This window comes from Dicentrarchus labrax, unplaced genomic scaffold, assembly GCF_905237075.1.
Source record: "Dicentrarchus labrax unplaced genomic scaffold, dlabrax2021, whole genome shotgun sequence".
Taxonomy (NCBI): domain Eukaryota; kingdom Metazoa; phylum Chordata; class Actinopteri; family Moronidae; genus Dicentrarchus; species Dicentrarchus labrax.
The window spans coordinates 8,775,860-8,794,648 of record NW_026136702.1 but is presented as its reverse complement, the minus strand read 5'-3'; the positions used below and the strand labels follow the sequence as shown (position 1 = coordinate 8,794,648).

The 18,789-nt window shown below is 36.5% G+C and overlaps 1 protein-coding gene across 4 annotated transcripts in view; it reads right to left on the bottom strand.

Annotated features, from left to right (window-relative positions):
* Nucleotides 1-18,789, bottom strand: part of eys (eyes shut homolog) — a 153,996-nt gene that overhangs the window by 102,657 nt on the left and 32,550 nt on the right. For 3 of the 4 annotated variants that reach the window (XM_051422200.1, XM_051422219.1, XM_051422228.1), the window contains 10 exons: nucleotides 15,575-15,697; nucleotides 12,943-13,056; nucleotides 10,774-10,896; nucleotides 9,950-10,063; nucleotides 9,136-9,369; nucleotides 7,032-7,154; nucleotides 6,817-6,930; nucleotides 3,961-4,074; nucleotides 2,845-2,958; nucleotides 414-425 (listed from right to left, as the gene is read on the bottom strand). In XM_051422200.1, the coding sequence (XP_051278160.1) occupies nucleotides 414-425; nucleotides 2,845-2,958; nucleotides 3,961-4,074; nucleotides 6,817-6,930; nucleotides 7,032-7,154; nucleotides 9,136-9,369; nucleotides 9,950-10,063; nucleotides 10,774-10,896; nucleotides 12,943-13,056; nucleotides 15,575-15,697 (1,185 nt within the window). The remainder of the gene's footprint in view (nucleotides 1-413; nucleotides 426-2,844; nucleotides 2,959-3,960; nucleotides 4,075-6,816; nucleotides 6,931-7,031; nucleotides 7,155-9,135; nucleotides 9,370-9,949; nucleotides 10,064-10,773; nucleotides 10,897-12,942; nucleotides 13,057-15,574; nucleotides 15,698-18,789) is intronic. The other variant, XM_051422210.1, reaches the window with a different exon arrangement.

The window sequence follows — 18,789 nt, the reverse complement described above, 5'->3', positions numbered from 1 at the left end:
CCATGCTGATTTGAAATAACCAGGAAAAGCACACCTGTGGCTGTACAGAACTCAATTTAATTACTAATGTGCTGACTGAAAGTTATCATTTGCACTACTAAGATTTGTGTCACTGTGTTTTATCAAAATGCTAGAACTGTACAGGCAAGTTAAAGTGTCATTATATCAGCATATCCAGGGCAGGAATGAAGCAAACATTTGTTGAAGGAAATCATTCTTCTCAGGCACAAATAAGAGAGTTAAGAAATACGAACAAAGCAAAATAATTACAGAGCATAAATACATAAACGACCTTCACAAAGCTAATGCAGAACATCAAACAGAACAGGCGGTGCACGTTAAATGAGTGAATTTTAAAAAGAAGGTTGCAAAACATGCAAAACTAGACATAACACCATGGTTATGTGTCCTACCTCTGATAATTTCTGTAAAACACACGAAGAAAGAAAAATATTGAGAAAAAAATCAGTAGGACAATCTTAAAGAAAATGCTGCAATAATTATCAGTAAAAAATCCTGGTGAAATCAGTTGCTTATTTGTAGAGGAAGCGCTTTAATAATAATTTAGGTTAAATTATATATAAAGGCACATCATAGCTTTTATATGAGCCAGCAGGCACTAGCACCATAAACCCAACAAGTTCATAAAATTCAGTTCTGACGATACTTATAGTTGATACTTTAATATTATGAATATTAGACATTATATTACAGCTTGCCAGTCATACAGGATGCAGAGCACTCTTTTATTGATTAGAACTACTTCATAACCAGGCAATAGTTACCTTCCGCTGTATAAGAAAGGTGTGATATTAAAACTCCATGAAGCAATATCTTTTATATAAACCCTGAATCAAATGATATAGTGTTAAAGGGTTGCCAGACCTGCCAGTCTCATTGAGAATCACCAACACATCCAACAGCTGTTTGCAGCTTTCAGTGTCTTTGAGTCTCACAAACTTAAGGACTGGAGTGCAACATTTCCACTGAGTCCCTTATTTTAGTATTATCACACCATTTTGTGTATATACAGACTTGGTGAAAGAAGGAAAGTGGAATTTTTATTTGCTTAAGACACACTTTGCTTCTCAGATGTGTGATCTCTAATGAGGGAGATGAATGAGGTGGATATTGGGTCTAACAACAATCTGGTACAAGGTTTTCGCTTTTGTAAGAAGTCACATTAACACAGCAGTTAAACTCTTCAGCTACAAAGTGATTTGTGCAGATTGGACTCAAAAGTGATTATTTTGAAGAGATTCTAAGTTACTTTCCTACTATATGGCATCAACATGGTTACTATCATGCATGTTAATTACACACTGTGGTATGGATACAGGTCATTGGCAGATTCTCTCTCAGAATATACTTGAATGTTATTTGTTTTATTTACAGTTCCCTTTACCTTTGACTACGGAAAGCCACCACATCATAACATGGCCACTGCGAAAGCCTGCAGGAATGGTGTTACATGGGTAATCAACTGTGCCCCATTTCTGCCGCACTTTCTATAGTCCTTTGAATTACAACTGAAGACTTCCATTTTCATTTTCATCAGAGCTCTGAATCTTTCTCCTTACGCTGACAGCGTGTCTTTGAAGTGCCTTTTTGTAAATTCCATGTGCCTTTTTCAGGAGTCATTTCCTCCTGGCCACTCTGCTGTAAAGCCTAGATTTGTGAAGTGGTGCCCTGACTGTTGTCCTTCCAGAAAGATCTCACAGCCAACGAGCTCATTAGAACTGTCAGAGTGGTCCTTGGGTTTAGACCAAGGTCCTTCTTCGCTGCTTGCTCGGTTTGTTGGGATAAGTGTGTCTAGGAAGAGTATGGCCAGATGAATGCTTTTCACATTTATTAATGATGGAGTCTTTTGTGCTCCCACTAAAAGAATTGTACGTACTGACAGTTCCTTAGACTTCATAGTAGAGTCTCTACTCCGTCATGCTAAGTCAACAGTGGATCTCTCACAATGGCAAACAGCTTGTGTTTTGCCGTAAATCATATTCAGAAAATCGCAGTCATTACCAAAATATGACATAAACAAGCTGTGACAACATCATAAAATAATCTGGTAATTTATGATTTTCGTGTTTAATTATTTGTTTTGACAGGCAATGTAGTACCAGCTAAATCCTACAACTCATTTTCACCACTGTGTAGATGAACAATAACTGATTAAATGTATGAAATATAGATAACAGAACTTGCAATTTTATTTTTTCAAATATTTACACAATATATAAACTGTTTTGTTGATTTGTTATCTTAAAATATAATCTACAGATGATTGAATAATGCACACTGTAGTGTACAAACACAATAAATGAAATACATAAATCATTTGTGGTGAGACAAGAATAAAATAATAAAAAATAGAAGATTTCAACTTGGATTAACTAGCAATCGCTGTTATAATATGTCATTATGAAAACTAGATCTATGTTTTGGCTGCAAACAGTAGTCATTCATTAAGTCTGATCTTAGCTTTTCATCGTCTCCTCCTCTCACACAGTGGGTCTGAATCTCTCTCACTGTCTGTAAAATAATCCATTACCTGAAGTCACCCATCAGCATGCTTTTTCCACTGATATGCAACGATAATGTCGCACAGTGATGCTACAGTGGCTCCTCTGACTAAATGATGGAAGCTGTCACTTGTGTGGCAGAAGCACCCACCATAGCGTACATCTCACTAATTACTCAAGTTTTCTTTATTTAATCACAGGTAGAGAATGAAGACGTACTAATTTTGTTGAGACATGTGAAGTGAGTTCAGACAGGTGAAAATAATAGCATGTGAAGTTAATTAACTTTGCTTTTTGTCCCCATTCCCTCAATGCTCATTACCTTTAAATGGAGCCACACATTGGCAGAAGTAATTACCAGGCTGGTCAATGCAAGTGGCTCCATTCTTGCAGGGAGATGAAGCACACTCGTCAATGTCAAGTTCACACTTTGTACCTGACAGGAAAGAACACAGATTGATAAATATGTTACATCGAAGGGTCACTGACATAAATGCTTGGCAGTTCTGAAACAGTCAAGGTTTAAATCACAAACCACATTGCTGGAAGTTAAATAAAGGGTAACTTGGCTTGTAACATCACTTTAGAACAACCAAAACCTCTCATCTAGGTATAAACATGAATGTATTGAGTGTATTAATAAATGACATGTACCTGAAATAATTGTGTTAAAGTTTTTGTAAATTAATTCATTTGGTGGTTGTGATCATAACACCATACACACACATGATGGAAAAGTTAAGGATCATGCACTGTAGTGCTGAATACAGCTAAAACACCTGAGAGGGTTCCCTATGGTGCTGCAGCATGGTATGAAACAGCAAAGAATATCCTCACAGCAAGACCTCCATTTCAGATATAATTTCTGAACAATCAAAAAAAGTTTTCTTCAGCACATTATTCACAGGGATGAAAAAAAAAAGATTCAGCAATGAAACTAGTTTTATTACTTATAATGCACTGTGAATCCTGCTCTGTGGGGACTATTAGGAAACTGTTACTGTGTGTTTGAGCTTTCCAGGTGGACATTTGTTTAAATCTAGAGTCATTATTCATCTGTGTACTTTTAATAGTTAGCATCACAGCACCACATGTAGGGAAATAATTAAATGATAAATGATTAATCATGCTACAGTGTTCTGTTGTCTCTACATTGTTAAGAGGAGCTGCATATGGCAGCTGACTTTGATTTGATGTGAATGTCTGAATGTGTTGTTTTAACTGGTGACATACAAAACAAACATGTAAAGCAAACAATTTTCAAATGTATGTATCTGTACCCTTGTCACATAAAACAATTGACACATGGTCAATTGCATTCAGTAAGTGATGTGACACTACAGTGTGGTCCTTATCTGACATTGGGCTGCTACTACTCTCACTAATTTGTAAATGTTAGCATGCTAAAATATAGAATATATAAAGTGCATTCACCAACCTGTGAAGCCAGGCATACAGACACATCCATAGCCATGCACAAGGTCAACACACGTGGCATTGTGCAGGCAGGGTGAGGATATGCACTCATCTATGTTGACTTCACAGTAGTTTCCTGTAAAGACATGACATTTAGGGGAGTCAGCAGTGGTCACAAATGTCCAAAAAGTGCCATACTGAAGCTTTGATTTGTAACATTTTATGATTCATGCTCAGTTTTCCACTTTCCATCAACTGAGTGAAATACATGTTCCATTTGACTCAGAGCCTCTTCATGTAGAATTTGAAACTGGTGACATCTTGAATCCCTTGGTTGTTAGTATATTAAGACAGTTGCCACAAAAATTAACTCAGCAAGATATTTCATGAGGACATTTTTCAACACATGGAATAAACAAATGTTTACAGTTTTGCTAGCAAAATTAATTTGATATTGATATTCAGTCTTAAATATTCAACAAATAGGAGCTCTAACTCCAGATATTAATGCGTTTTAACAGCTAAACAAATGTACTAAACAAACAACGTAAATAGATTGTCACCATTCTTAATAATAAATAATATATATATATATATTTATTTATATATTGTATGACACAAAGAACAGTTCATGTAATACAGAATATAGATTATTCTCTCGGTTTCCTTCCTAATTTGTTTTCTCTGAACGTATAAAGCAGATCAGCTGCACACAAACGAAGCTGCAAGATTTTTTTCTTTTTTCATCACTATTTTACACATTTACAGTCTCTGCAAGCTTTGGAGGAGGCTGTTATATAGTGTGAAATGCCAAAGCGAGAACAGGTCTTTGAATTACAGCAACATGTCATGTAATACAGTGTACTGTTTGTGCTGCTCTTGTAACACTATAAAGGATAGAGCTTGTTTTATAACCTAATTGCCATGTGGCTTGGATGTGGCCTGGAGGTTAGCATGAGTTAAGTGTTGACACAATGAGGTTCCCTAAGAAATGTTGTCAATACTGTTGCTAAATGTAGCCAAAAACATTTCGATTTCTCTGAAAGACTCTGGGGACATGCACAATTTTATGACTCCACTTATTACTGACAGATGTGCAGCTTCAGCAAACCTATTGCAGCGGGTTTGCTCACTTACTGTATGTATAAACATCATTATTTGTCTCTGTCTATTCTCAGATTCTTAACAGCTGACACCTAAAAAGAAACACTTTAAAGAGGTTTTTTCCACACTTAAAAAAATGCTTTGGAGCTGTAAACTGATTTATATGACTGTACTTTGATGAAACACATCAATGCTGGTGTTAATATTGACATTCTTACGAAATTTATGAAAATAGGCCTTTTATGGTTTAAAAATGATTACTGTTCCTTGAGTTTCCTCTAGTGCCGGCATCTGGCTATGAAAAGTATGGGTATTAACGGTCCCTGGAGGATAAACTTTTTCCATTTTTATTTTTAATTTTGTGTACAGCGTATTGAAAAACAAATCTCTAAATTACCAAGCAGTAGTGTTTCTACTGCCTCGTTTCATTGAGTTCAAGCGGAATCCGATCCAGTGGCATGCATTAAGAATAAAAACATAGAAATAGTCAATCTTCTTGCTAATGGTCTTGTCTGTTTATGTAGGTCATATAGAGGCATCAGTATTAAATTAAGACCGTTCCATAACCAGTAAAAGACCTGGTTATAAAAACTTTAGTAGTACGTAACCATAGTAATTGTAGTAGATGCAAAACAATTTAATTGAAGATACCTGCACGATTAAGCACATCACCTGCCACACACTAGGAGCAGAGACAGCCGTTTCAATCTTCACATAAAAAATATTGTCCTGATGGGATTTCTGTGGCTCCTCTGTAGCTGTACGTCTATAAAAGGTTTCAATTATTGAGAGGCATCAAGGTTGAATGGAATGTAATCAAAAATTGTTTGTTGCCGTAAATCCTAAAACTTGAAGATTGACAGCCAGAATGTAGTATACCTTTCAGTTCCTACAATACAGAGCTATAAAAGTTATACAACATTAAGTAAGGGGAACTTAAACTCCTCAGGTCCAGCCCCAAGCATAAACAGCTATATGTAATTTAATATAATTTCCTGAAATCTGAATCACAATCTGACTAGGTACATTTTGAAAAATGTAACTAATTATATGGTGATTGGTTTGATTAAGCAATACTGTTCACATATTATCATTAGCAAGATATTCTGTTTGTCATGGTAAGTGACATTATACCAGACTGTACAGCATTACATTGGCATGGAAATAGCAAAGTGATCCACACTTGGCCAAGCAGACCATAAAAGATACATCACAAGGCAGTTGGCTGACAAGTATGTTCAGCCAAGCTGTGATAGAACAAGTTAACACTCAAGAGAACACAAATAGAATAAAAGATACTAAAAGTGCACCCATACATGTTACATTACATTGTGTTGGCATTATTGATTTATATCTCTTTGTAAAGATGTACTGCAATATTAGAAATGTATAAAACATTTATTGTTGCTTTGAGGCCAAATAACATGGATTACGTGGACATATTGCATTTTTATTTTTACCACTCTTATGATAACCAATTGTGTAAATCCTGGATGAAGAACAGTTGGTTTTATATAATGTATCTGAAGTCGATAATAATGGTAAAAATGTTATAAAAATTAAGGTTTTCTAATTGATTCAAGATAAACTCATTACCAGTCTTTAAGAGTATTATTTTACTCCAGTTGGTCATTCAGATTCATGCTGATCACTTAGTTAAGGCATCCACATGTCTACAGTTAAATGGCAAATTTGGCTGAATTTGAAGTTCTGATTAAAGTGTCAGCAGTGTGATGCTAAGTGTATAAAATGTTTAAAATAGAGTGCAAAATACCTGTGATTCCAAGAGGACACTGGCAGCTGAATGAGTTGAGCTCATCAATGCAGGAGCCTCCATTTTGACAAGGCTGACTGAGACATTCATTCACTTCAATCTCGCAGTTATTTCCTTAAAAGTATGAAAGCAGTAGAACGTGTTGACACATTGCTTCTGTGAATAAAATTCCATTTTATCTCACAAAGAACAACTTTTAGATAGCTTCCACTTACCAATAAATCCAGGTGCACAGAAGCAACTGTAGCCACTGATAGCATCTTTACAAATACTCAGGACTCCACATGGCTTTCCTTCGCAATCATCAATGTTTATGTCACAAAACTCGCCTGTTAAACCTGCACAGAGAGGATAAGATGATGTTGTTATAGGGTTTCTCGGTTTCCCGGGACAATCCTTTGAAGTTATGCGTCTGTAAGATGATTTATAACACCACCTAGTAAAGTTCTCTAGTAACGATCATATGGTTTGTCCTTATTATTATTAAAGAGCAAAATAACAACTACTTGAGTTTCTTCCCTTCTAGTGCATAAGTAAACAATAAAATGTACAATTACTGTATTATTGTTATTAATTAATTAGGAACTAAAATGTTAATTCTTCCTTAAAACAATAAAATGAACCTTGTAAGTATTCAGGCTGCAAACTTTTGAACAATTAGTTAAGTGTTCAGATGTGAGACCAACTGAATACTAAAAGTACAGTAATTGAAGTAATGACTTAAGTAATTAAAAGCCCCCTGTGGAGTTTCTGACCTCGTATATGGAGCAATGCTTTTGTGAATTGGTCACCATTTTGTTTTTATTTCCTGCACATGAATGCATGTGCAAACACACAAGCATGCAGGCGACACAATACATGTTTCTGCTGACTCTTTCTCACTGTTTCACAGGTTGGTAGTGTTAATGTGTGAAGTAACGGAACAATCTACACACAAAGACCAGGAAGAAGAAGACCGTTAGCTAGCAAACGTGGACGTAAGCAATGCAGGTTTTAAAATATTAAAAAGATTGGTTTTATAAAACACTTGTCCAACGTGTTTGTGTCACAATTTTGGATTTAGTTTAGTTATTGTCAGTTCATCTTTGTCTTGATTTTAAGCGTTTCAGTGTTTTCTAATGTGTTCTTTGGACCTACTAACTCGGGTTTTTGGACATTCTTCTTTGTGTTTTGGTCTCTGGATTTCATGCCTGACCCCTTTGGGTTTGTTTAATTCTTTTGGACTGTTTATCTGGTTTTGACCCTTGCCTGCCTCACCTTTCTGTTAGTCTTGTACTTTGACGTTTATAAAATGATTGTACCACTGCACAGCTCTGCCTAATTTCTCTTGTGTTTTGGTCCAATCTATTCATGTTCCTTTCCAGCTTGAACAAGTGTTACAGTTTGCTAGGTTTCAACGGGACAAACAATGCCTTTTTGTGAGAAATATTGAATGCAAGCATAACTTTGTTTACAAGAAACCCCTGTGTACCATTAAGCTTGACATCAAAATGCATTACAAACCTGCAACTGAAATTTACTTTAATTGCAACAAGTGATGAAATTTCTGTCCTTCTGTTTGTAATGTTCACACTAATACATGGTTAGTTCATTTGGAGGTTTTTAATAATTGGTCTCTGTCCTTCTGAAGTGAACTATTTCTTTTCCCTTTCCAGTAATGACGACACTCTTAATCACACTTCATATTGGCCATGCCATGCTGTCTACTTCACATAAACTGAGAAAGAACTTGGTGGGTTATTATTAACTTTGGTAAGTATGTGCACAAAATCGTAGTTTTCAACAATTTATACTATTAAATAATGTTGGAAAAAATGATCAAATTTTAAGTAATACACCAAAATTACAAAGGTATATTAAGGAAGGTAATTACCTATTGGTATACTACTATGTAAATGCCTGGAGGCAGATACTGTTTTAGTAATTATCTGTGAATTACAGCAATTCCTCCCCTTTCTCCCCTCCCCAATTTTCTCCCCTCTGCCATATAAGTTATCTAATGACAGTAGTTTCTTTCATTGTAAACTTTTCCTTTAGTAAAATACCAAAAGAAAGCTTTTGGATCCTAAGTGGCCGAACAGGCATTTCAAGCACCATCACTGCTTTGAAGTCAGCTCACAACCTGATGAACTGAGCCCTGACTTACATATTTCATAAGGCTGTTACGTGTTGTTGCTTAAGGCCAAAGAGATTAGACTCCCACAGAGAAGGAAGCTGAACAAGGGAAATCATCAAACTGGGAGTGTGTCTGCTACGTACACGATTCAGTCGAGGAATTGCCTCCATTAGAAACAAGCCCCTGCTGGATGGTCAACCTACCTGGTAAACAATCACACTTGAACCCTCTTGAAAGATCCACACACACTGAACCATGTTGACACAAGCCATCAACACAGTGGTTTATAGGTGTTTTGCAGAGTGGACCTGTGTACCCATGTTGACACACACATCTATAAGTATTTTCCAGCTCTTCACAGAGGAGATTCCCCTTAGGGTCGCAAGGATTTGACACACATTGGTTCACAGATGAGGAGCAGTCATTGCCGTGGTATCCTGTAAGAGGTGGGATCAAAGAAGTGATTGATGTGCTTTGCTGTGTACAGTATCTTGCCTTCCCACATCTGGCACACATCATGGATTGGGATTTCACATAGTGCCGTCATTGCCAGTGTTTTTCCTTCCTGCTGATTTACATATTTGATCCAGCCGGAGCCTAAAGCACTACGACCAAGGAGGGATTTCACCAAGAGTACACAACCTACAGAAAAAATAACTGTGGTGTGTGGCTTTTTCTCATTTGTGGATTTGTACGTATGCTTTCTAATGGTATTCACTTAAGTGGTAAAAAGCTGTTTTGGTGATACCACTCTAATCAACAACACTAATATGCTGAATTTAAAAGAGGAATTGATGTAGAATAAACCAAGAAGAGCACATGACACACTGTGGTTATAATGATTATACAGCTTAGTATTATTTTTAAGTACACTAGTGCATGTCTACATGTCTAAATGAAATTACTGTTGTAATGACTAAAGAACAAACGTCATGCTTGATTCATGGTTCAAAACAAAGATGGAGCTTAACAAATTCATTCAGAAGTTTACCATATAAAAATGTGCTTGTTTAATACCTGGAGGGCAAATACAGTGTATCTCCCCAGCTAAGTTGCGGGAGCAGATTCCTCCATTTTTGCAGAACTCAACATCTGATGCACATTCAGAGACAGATGTGGAGCAATTCTTACCTGAGAGGTAAATAAAGATAGTTAATTAAGTGCTATAAAGATGAAGAGAGAGAAAAAAAAAAATCACATAACCAACATAATGACACATCTCACACAAATGAATCTGACTGCAGAGAGTGACAACCATTAACGTGATGAACCAGCGTGATGTGAGGTATGCATGTGTTTGGTAATGGAAACAGTAGGGGTGATACAACAGGATAACTGCCATTCCTTTGTACTTTCAGTGTCTATTCACAGTTTCTCCCCACAGCCAAAGGCACACATAATTGATTTTACTTTTCTGCCTCCCTATAGCACCATAGTGTAAAAATGTGAATGGAACTCCATTGTTACTACTGCGCAAAAAAACATATGGGAGCGATGGATACAATGAATATAAAATTGGAGACAAAATTAACATGAATTAGTAATGTAGAGTACATGTGCTCTTGTGTTGGGTTTAATAAAATATATACAGCACCAGCATTCTTAGATATTTAAAAAAAAATAATAATTATCTTTGGGTAAATATGTTGTCCTATATTCAGTTTCTACAGGAGAAGAAACAAATTTTCTACTTAATCACCCACAGTCCATCTAAAATTGGTGACTGAGCTATTACATTAAACAATGGGACCACTTTCATGGTTATCACTGCTAAAGAGTCATCAATCTGCGCTATATTCATTAAAGCGTAAACTTTGAAAATTATGACACAGATAACTCACCAGCAAAGCCCGGAGGACAGATGCACTCATAGTCTGCAACCAGGTCAATACATGTGGAATTATTGGCGCAGTATCCATGGACACATTCATCATAGTTGATTTCACAGTTCAAACCCCCAAACCCTGCGATAAAGAGAGAAAGAAAAATCTCATAAGAGATGGCGTGTGAATGTCAGTAAACACCAGACTTGAAAAGATACTAATTAGTATCAAATTGCACCCAAAAGCAATTTATTGCTGTCGTGAAATTTTACATGACTTTTCACTGCAAGCTTGTCACAAGTAAACAAGCACATAGTATGGAGAGTAGAACGCACCACAGTCTACATTTGATAAAAATAAATTAGATTTTGTCATACCGTGTGTCTACTTGATTAACATTTTTTGCACGGCGAGTTATATCAGCACATTTGATATTTTGAAAAAAATAAAAGGTTAAAGTCATGAAGTAAAAGTGAGTGCTGCCAATTTCTGACATTTTAGTCCCCCATAAATATATTCTACCGCATGGTCACGCTACAAAATGACTATCATTAGCACTGTCACACACTGCAGCTACAGGAGGCCCATGACTAATGCTTGGCTATCAGCATCATCGGTGCAGGTCAAATTCTCATCATTTCTCAAACTGACCATGGAACCAATTTCCACCTCTCTCCATGTCATAAAATTTGACAATTATCCTGACTTCATTAAAAATGCATAACAGTCTTCACCCGCAATCAAGGTTTAATCAGAGGTATGTCTCACAGGTAAGATGTCAACTGGACCAAGAAATTATTGGAAAAATAGCTGAGATTTATTCCTTCTTACTTTAATGATGCAAGTGACAATTTCTCATGGAATGATTTTATGTGATTAGAGAAATTTAAAGCAAATATTTGTTAACCTAATGGCAATTGAGCTGCAAGCCAGGAAACATGATAAAATATGTTACTGAAAATGATCATGAATAAAGGTAGCAATCAACATTATATGCTAAAAAACACCTTTTGTTGAGAGCATACAGGTTTTCATTCCGATCAAACGCTAATAGTTCACTGATTAGTTGCTGTTATTTGGCTCAAGGTGCACTAATCAGCTAAATCACCTGTTGTGTTTGGTTAGGACCAAACTCTGTTCAATTTCAACCCTCTATAGCACACGGTTGCACAGACATTAAGATACACTTTTTGTCGTCATAGTAAGGAGGACATGCTGTTGGGCGATTATGAAGATAAGGACCAATAATCTCTTCCAGTTGTGCAAAAATTGTTGAATCCTTATACTTACCCTGATTGGATGAATGTAGTTATCTATGTTTTTTTCAGGAAACATTGCATCAAACTGTGTGAGATAAGGAATCGCCTGTATTGAATGTAATGTGCAAGTCTTTTCAGTTGGTAGCAAAAATGTATTAATGTTGAATGTTAAGTTTTTTGATTTTTCATATATACTGAGGAGATGTTTTAGGAGGGAAGAGAAGACTGGGGAATTATTTTTCAAATCCATGTTGTGCATTAATGAGTTCTTCAGCTGATAAAGTTGTTTAAGGAAGATGTAATTTATATTGTAATTATTGAAATGGAATGGAAACATTATTATAAAGATCTGAAAGGCAAGATATTCCTTTTTGATTCCAAAAGATGAAATTGCTATGAACAAACTCATAACTTGACAACATTCTTTACTCTTTACTTTGAACTCATTTGAACTGTAGTTTAACTGTCATCATTGGGACGAAGTGGTTTACCATAATTTTTACTGTAAATATAGGTCCCATCAACAAAAGGAAATTGGTACAAATTGTTCAAAATCGTAAAATAAACTGCAATAAGAGATAGTAAATAGGATATAATAAGATGATTCTATAAGATGAGTTTTTCCTTATGTGGTTGTTGAACATCAATCTTGTTGATTTGAGCTGTGGCTGCAGTGGAAATAACATAACGTCTTTTCATCTCCGTTTGTCCATTTATTCACAGAAATACAAAAAAGACCACCAAACAACAGAATCAAGAAAGAATTTGTGTTAAAGCTTTTCTGAATGGCTTTTTCATTTACGCCAGGTTCATAACTCCAGGGCTGAAACGGGTTGGCTGCACGCTTAAAAACCAACAAAGGTCTGAATTAGCCACATAATCGTATCATCTTAAATCTATTGAAGGATCTAATTGCATTGCAACTTACCCTCTGAGCAGAAGCACTGATACAGGTCAATGCCGTCCACACAAATACCACCGTTTTGGCATGGCTTTGACTCGCACTCATTGAGATTTACTTCACAGAATGACCCTCCAAACCCTGCAGCATATATAAAAAAAACACTGTTATTGGAATCCTTTTGCCTGGTTTCATTCCTCCGCCAATTAGGATCAGCATTACTTTGTTTTCACAAACAAAAGCTGGTTTTCAAAGCTTGTATTGATTCAAAGAGCTTGCTGGGCACATGCAGACTCAGCTCACTGGATCATTTAATCATGTTTAATAAGAGCCAGTCATTGCCCTTCTGATTTATTACATTAAACAAGCCAAATCCAGTGATTTTTAGGATCAAAGTCAATCTATACACAAAGGGAACCGCATGAAACAAATAACATGCATCAGTGCACATGTGTAAAAGCTCTCACACCATACACCCACACAGGCCATTAAAGAGATGAAACATGTCAGTGTTTAAGGCACATTATTGCTGGTGCTACGCAGGCTGCTTGTGGGTTAACCTCACACTTATCTACCAAAGAGCATTTGTTGTATCATTGTGTATAATGTGAATGTTTCACACAGTCAGCTGGGACTAAACAGAGCATAAGGGATACATCCTGAGAAGCTCTTCACAGTTAAAAAATGTGGAAAAATGAGTATAAAAAGAAAAGTCAGAATAAGCAGTTTTCTCTCCAAAATAATACTGTAGCATTACACAAAAACAAGAACAACAACCAAACAAAAACAACTGCTGCATTGCGAAAACCTAGTGTATGACAGAAACGGTCTCATGCCAAGTGGGGCTTTTGATGAAACAACAGCTTTTGGAACTCGAATAATTTTATGGCAAAAGTAAGTCTTGCACTGCAAAGTTGCTCCTTTAAATGTAAAACAAAAAGATTCTGCTGTCAAAAACAGTTTTTTGGTTGCAAAAACACAATTATTGGCCTGCAAAATCTGCTCTTCAAAACAGTTTAATCACTTAAAAATCTAAGAAGAGTTTCCTCAACAAGCTTCATAACAAGCCAGTACTGCGTTTCCAAAACAACAAGCAAAATCATACATGCAAAATGCACCATCCAACACTCTCAGTTCAAGTATATGATTTAATGTGGGTACTAAATATTAGGTCAAAAAGTTGGCAGCTTGGGGTGTGCAGTATAGTAAGGGTATGAGAAACATGTTAAACACATTAGGTTGGCAAGCATTAGACATTAAGGACGCCAAGACTGCCGACCTGAAACATCTAGACATGACAACATCTCGCAGTTTGCCCTTGAGAAGTGATCTGGAGAGAGCTGTTCGCCGCAGGTTGCTTTCATTTACATAAGAAATCACTCACAATCCTTCACTTTGACATCTGCCAAGCATAAGTGCAACAGGAGTAATGGAGTTACGGTTATTGATTGGGTTACATGAACTTCTATGTAATAGCCATTCATTTGAGAAGAGCTAGTAGAGATGTTGTGGAGTAGTGTCGACTGAATTATGATGGGTTTGGCAGGGGAAATGTTTTTATTTAAAATACCATAACTGTGTCCAGGATTAAGCTGCATGACTTCCTGTACATGTACACACAGCACATATAGCATTTACTTGCAAGATTTTAAAGCTTGGTTACCCCTAGCAAGCCTTGGAGTATCTAAGAGGTCAAGCTTCTTCCACTTACTCTTGTGTTATCCTGTCACTGCTGGTGCTGTGATAACAATGTCATCCTCATGGAGGGGAATCAGGGGGACTTGACTGACACACAAACAAAATGATGTTTGCTTTAGGAATTGTCAAATTAATCTGCATAAATCAGCATAAGCATAGGCTTATCAGATGGTTAAGAAGATGTAAAAACATTATTCACTAATTTTGAAACTACAGCACATGAAAAAGACAAAAAAAAATTATATGTATTATTTATTTATAATAAATAAAATCAGAAAAATGGATATACTTTTTGATGTACACACAGCCAGGCTTGGGGAGTAACCAATTACATGTAATAGAGTTACATAATCAGGATACAAAAAGAAAGGCAACTTGCATTTAGTTAAAATGGGGATTAACAGAATTATAATTTCTTTAAAAACAAAATACATTTAAAAATAAATTTAAACACATTACAGCACTATAGCTAATCTTTTAGCTGCAAATTCATTGTCATGGCCTCTAGTAAAAAATGCTTTTACTAGGTGGAAATTTCACCACCATTTTGTCTTTAGAGCAGAAAAGGGGAACAACATCTCAGCACAGTTCTGCCTGCCAGCTGTGAAAATGTTAGGCTACTGCTTGAATTTGCTTAATGAAAAGTAAAATGTTTTTCTATAAAAATACAATGAGCAGACGGTTACATATTTGATGCTAAAAATCCAAGAGGTAACCCAAAAGTAAAGGAACGTGATCTCTTACTGACTACATTTTTTAACAGGTAATTAGTAATTGCGTCAGATTCAATTTTTAAAGTAATCCTCCCGAAGTTTCAGTATTTACACAGCAACATATTAGTACAGTGAACTTTGTGTAAGTCAGTAAGCATGAGGAAAGGTTGGTGTCGCCCTTGGGCTCATTTTCCACCTGTTAAAACACCTGCATGACATAAATAACACCTGTCAAAGGTCTTGCTCACCTCTTTTACATGTGCAAGAGACATTCTGTCCATCCTTGGTCTCAGCACATATTAATGTATGTTCACTGCACATTCCAAATGAGCAAAGGTCAATATCCACAGAGCAATCCTTCCCCTTGAACCCTGCAATGAAAACTGAGTTAATAATGAAGACGGAACATAAACAGCCAAAGCTATGGAAATAAGCAACAAGGAGTGAATTTATAAAACAGCAACATACTTTACTGGACACATATTTATGTGGCTGTATGTTTTATTAGCTTTAAAACACCTTTTCTTTCGTGGATTAATGGGGGTATTGATTCTTTTCCTTGCAATCTACCTGCTATGCAGTATGCTAATTGAGTGAATCATTGACAGAGACCCACCCCACCAAACTGATCTATATCACATTTATCTGCCCCACCAAATGCACGTCTGCATGTCACTGATAGATACCCATGTCAATATCTATTGTTGTAAATAAAGCACAGACAGATGGTGGGAGCGATACTCATTACATGTGTCTGTACAAATAAAGATGACCTGAAGGGAGAATCCTAAAATAGATCAGTTTTTTCACTGACATCACACTGTTCAACACGTGCCTATTAATTAATGTAGGTATAAAAATTGTTAATTAATTGTTAAGTCCACAAATGCCGGGAGATGAAGTCACAGAATATGCGAGTTTTTAGCAGCCGAATGTTCTAAAATTCATCTTCACGGCAACCAAAAACCTCTTTACACCAGAAGCCTCTACACAGGAAGAATGTTCTCCCATCCCCGTCACATTAATCTGTGTGAAGCTGTCTGCAAAGTAGGTCTCACTCACTGGCAAAGGAGTGACATATTTTAAACATTATTTCCTAATGCAAATCCCTTTTATCAAGACTTGAGTATACACACAGGAAAGCAGACACACTAGATTATGTAGTTCCTGTCGTGGGCAGTCTACACTTTCTTCACATTGTAACCTGTACCCGGAGCAGCGTACTTTTACATCAACACTATCTATCTAGATGTTTGATGACCTTCCAACTACCCTTTTCTCATCATATTACGTATTGCCTTGACTAGTTAATGGACAGCTATTGCCTCCAACAGAGTGTTTCAGAAGTGTTTAATAACCAATTGTGCATGCAATTCACTCTGAGGTTAATGTTGCATGAAGGAATGTCACATTTACAGTGTCACCATCTCCAAATGGGACTCCCTATTCTATCTGACAGCTACTAGTGGCTCAGCCCAAATTTCCTGCAGAAAGAGAGGCAGAAAGTGAAGTGTTTTTCACTTTATCTCAAAATGTACAGCAGTAACAAGACATGCTATGATGTACTGTTTCAAGTCCTCATGTACTCATGTTCAGTGGTTAATGGTAACAGCCACGGGTCATAACTATTCCTTGGCTTGGAGAACTGCTGTTCATCAGCATATTTAATCATCTCTCATCAACGTTCTGGTTGCTTCACTGAGCTGAAAAACTGAAAATCATGTTCTCAGATAGAAATCACCAAATTCATATTAATATGAATCGGTTATGTACAATTATGAAAACTGGATCTCTACCAAAGAGGTTATGTTCCTGGCCTTCTGTGTTGGTCTGCGTGTAAGTTAGCATGGTAAATACAATACAGAATTCAATTAAATATGGTGTAAAGTGATTAGTTTTCAGTTCTGCTCAAAATCTAATAATGCGACCTTGTGCCCATTTGTGAAACACAATGGATTAATAATGAATCGGTTTAGTTCATGTCCGTTTGCACATTAGCAGATTTTGCAACCATTTTCCTGGTATTGGTTCTAAACTTACTGTACCGGTAGGCTTGAATAAAATGTCATACTTCCTAAATGTCCTCTGCAGTTGTAACACAATTTAGATGACATGCACACTGTACGTCACGCTGAAAAGTCTGGTCACGGAAAGTGGCACAACAGCAACATTATAAATTCAAACGGTACTAACTAGTCGTGACAGAATTTAAGCATTCCATGGCTGCCATCAACTAATTAGCATGATTGCCAATCATGTGTGTTCTGATGCAGATCCTGATGCAGATTCATAATAATTTGTTCTAAAAACAAAACATTTAGAGGACTGTAACTCGTAAACAAAACTCCCCATGCACTGCCAACAACAGTCAGGTGCTGGTAGGTCGCAGGACCATGTAGTAAAAAATCGGAATTAACCACCGCACACTGGAATGCCTTTACTGATATAGAAGCCAGTTTCGGATCCTCTAAATGTGTTGTGCAACCTTGGCTGAAGAACCTTCTAGTATGTTTCCAGTCATAATAATGATTAAAAAAAGGCTACAGTGGTAGGAATAATGGTCTGTACACAAGGTTAGAAAATAGTGATGCTCTTTTCTGATTGTTTGTTTTTTGTTGGGAGACACAAGTAAACCTGACAGACCATTTATCTAATTGCATTTCTGAAAAGATAAAGTGATCAAAAACACCTGTCTATAAATCTGTCAATGAAATCTAAACAGTAATGGGAGCTTACTGACACATTGGTGTTCTGTTGTTGTCCAAATCTAATTTGAGCAAAAGGCAGAAAAACAATAAGAGCACATTATTTACAGTGATGCATTTGCTGCATCCCATAATGTCATAAAACAGACCATGTAACAGGTGCTGTACATGTTTCAAGGCAGTAAATGTTTTAATGACTTCACCCGCATTTGTGTTGATTTATTGTGCAGTAAAATAGAGGCATATTTGGCTGAGGAAAAGGCACAAAAGCACTAAAATAAGATGCACAATGACAACAAAACTGGCAATATTGTTTCACTACATCAAATTCAAACAGCCTGTATTTGTTTGAGGGTAGACTTTCAAAAGACTACAAAAGTAAAATATTCACCATAACCAGTGCAGTTCTCCTGCCTTTGTGGAATATGTTAAGAAAATAATTTACCAAAACAGACCCATTTTCCCAGTGCCAAAGTGTATTTTGTGTCCTGTCAACACCTTTGTGGATTTTATTTTTCAAATATTTGTCTGTAAATCCTGTTCTGTGGATTGCGGCTGTTTACTACTGAATGTGACATTGGACTTGTAATGCCAAGTGGGCTGGCTGCGACATTCTGACTTGTGCAATCAAGTAGTGATTAAGTGTTTTATTACCAGAGGGCATAGTAAAATCAGCTGCACACTGAGGAATGCAAAACCACCCTCTATTATGGACTGATTATGGATCCTTTTCTGGAACATGTGTTCTAAAATGTTTA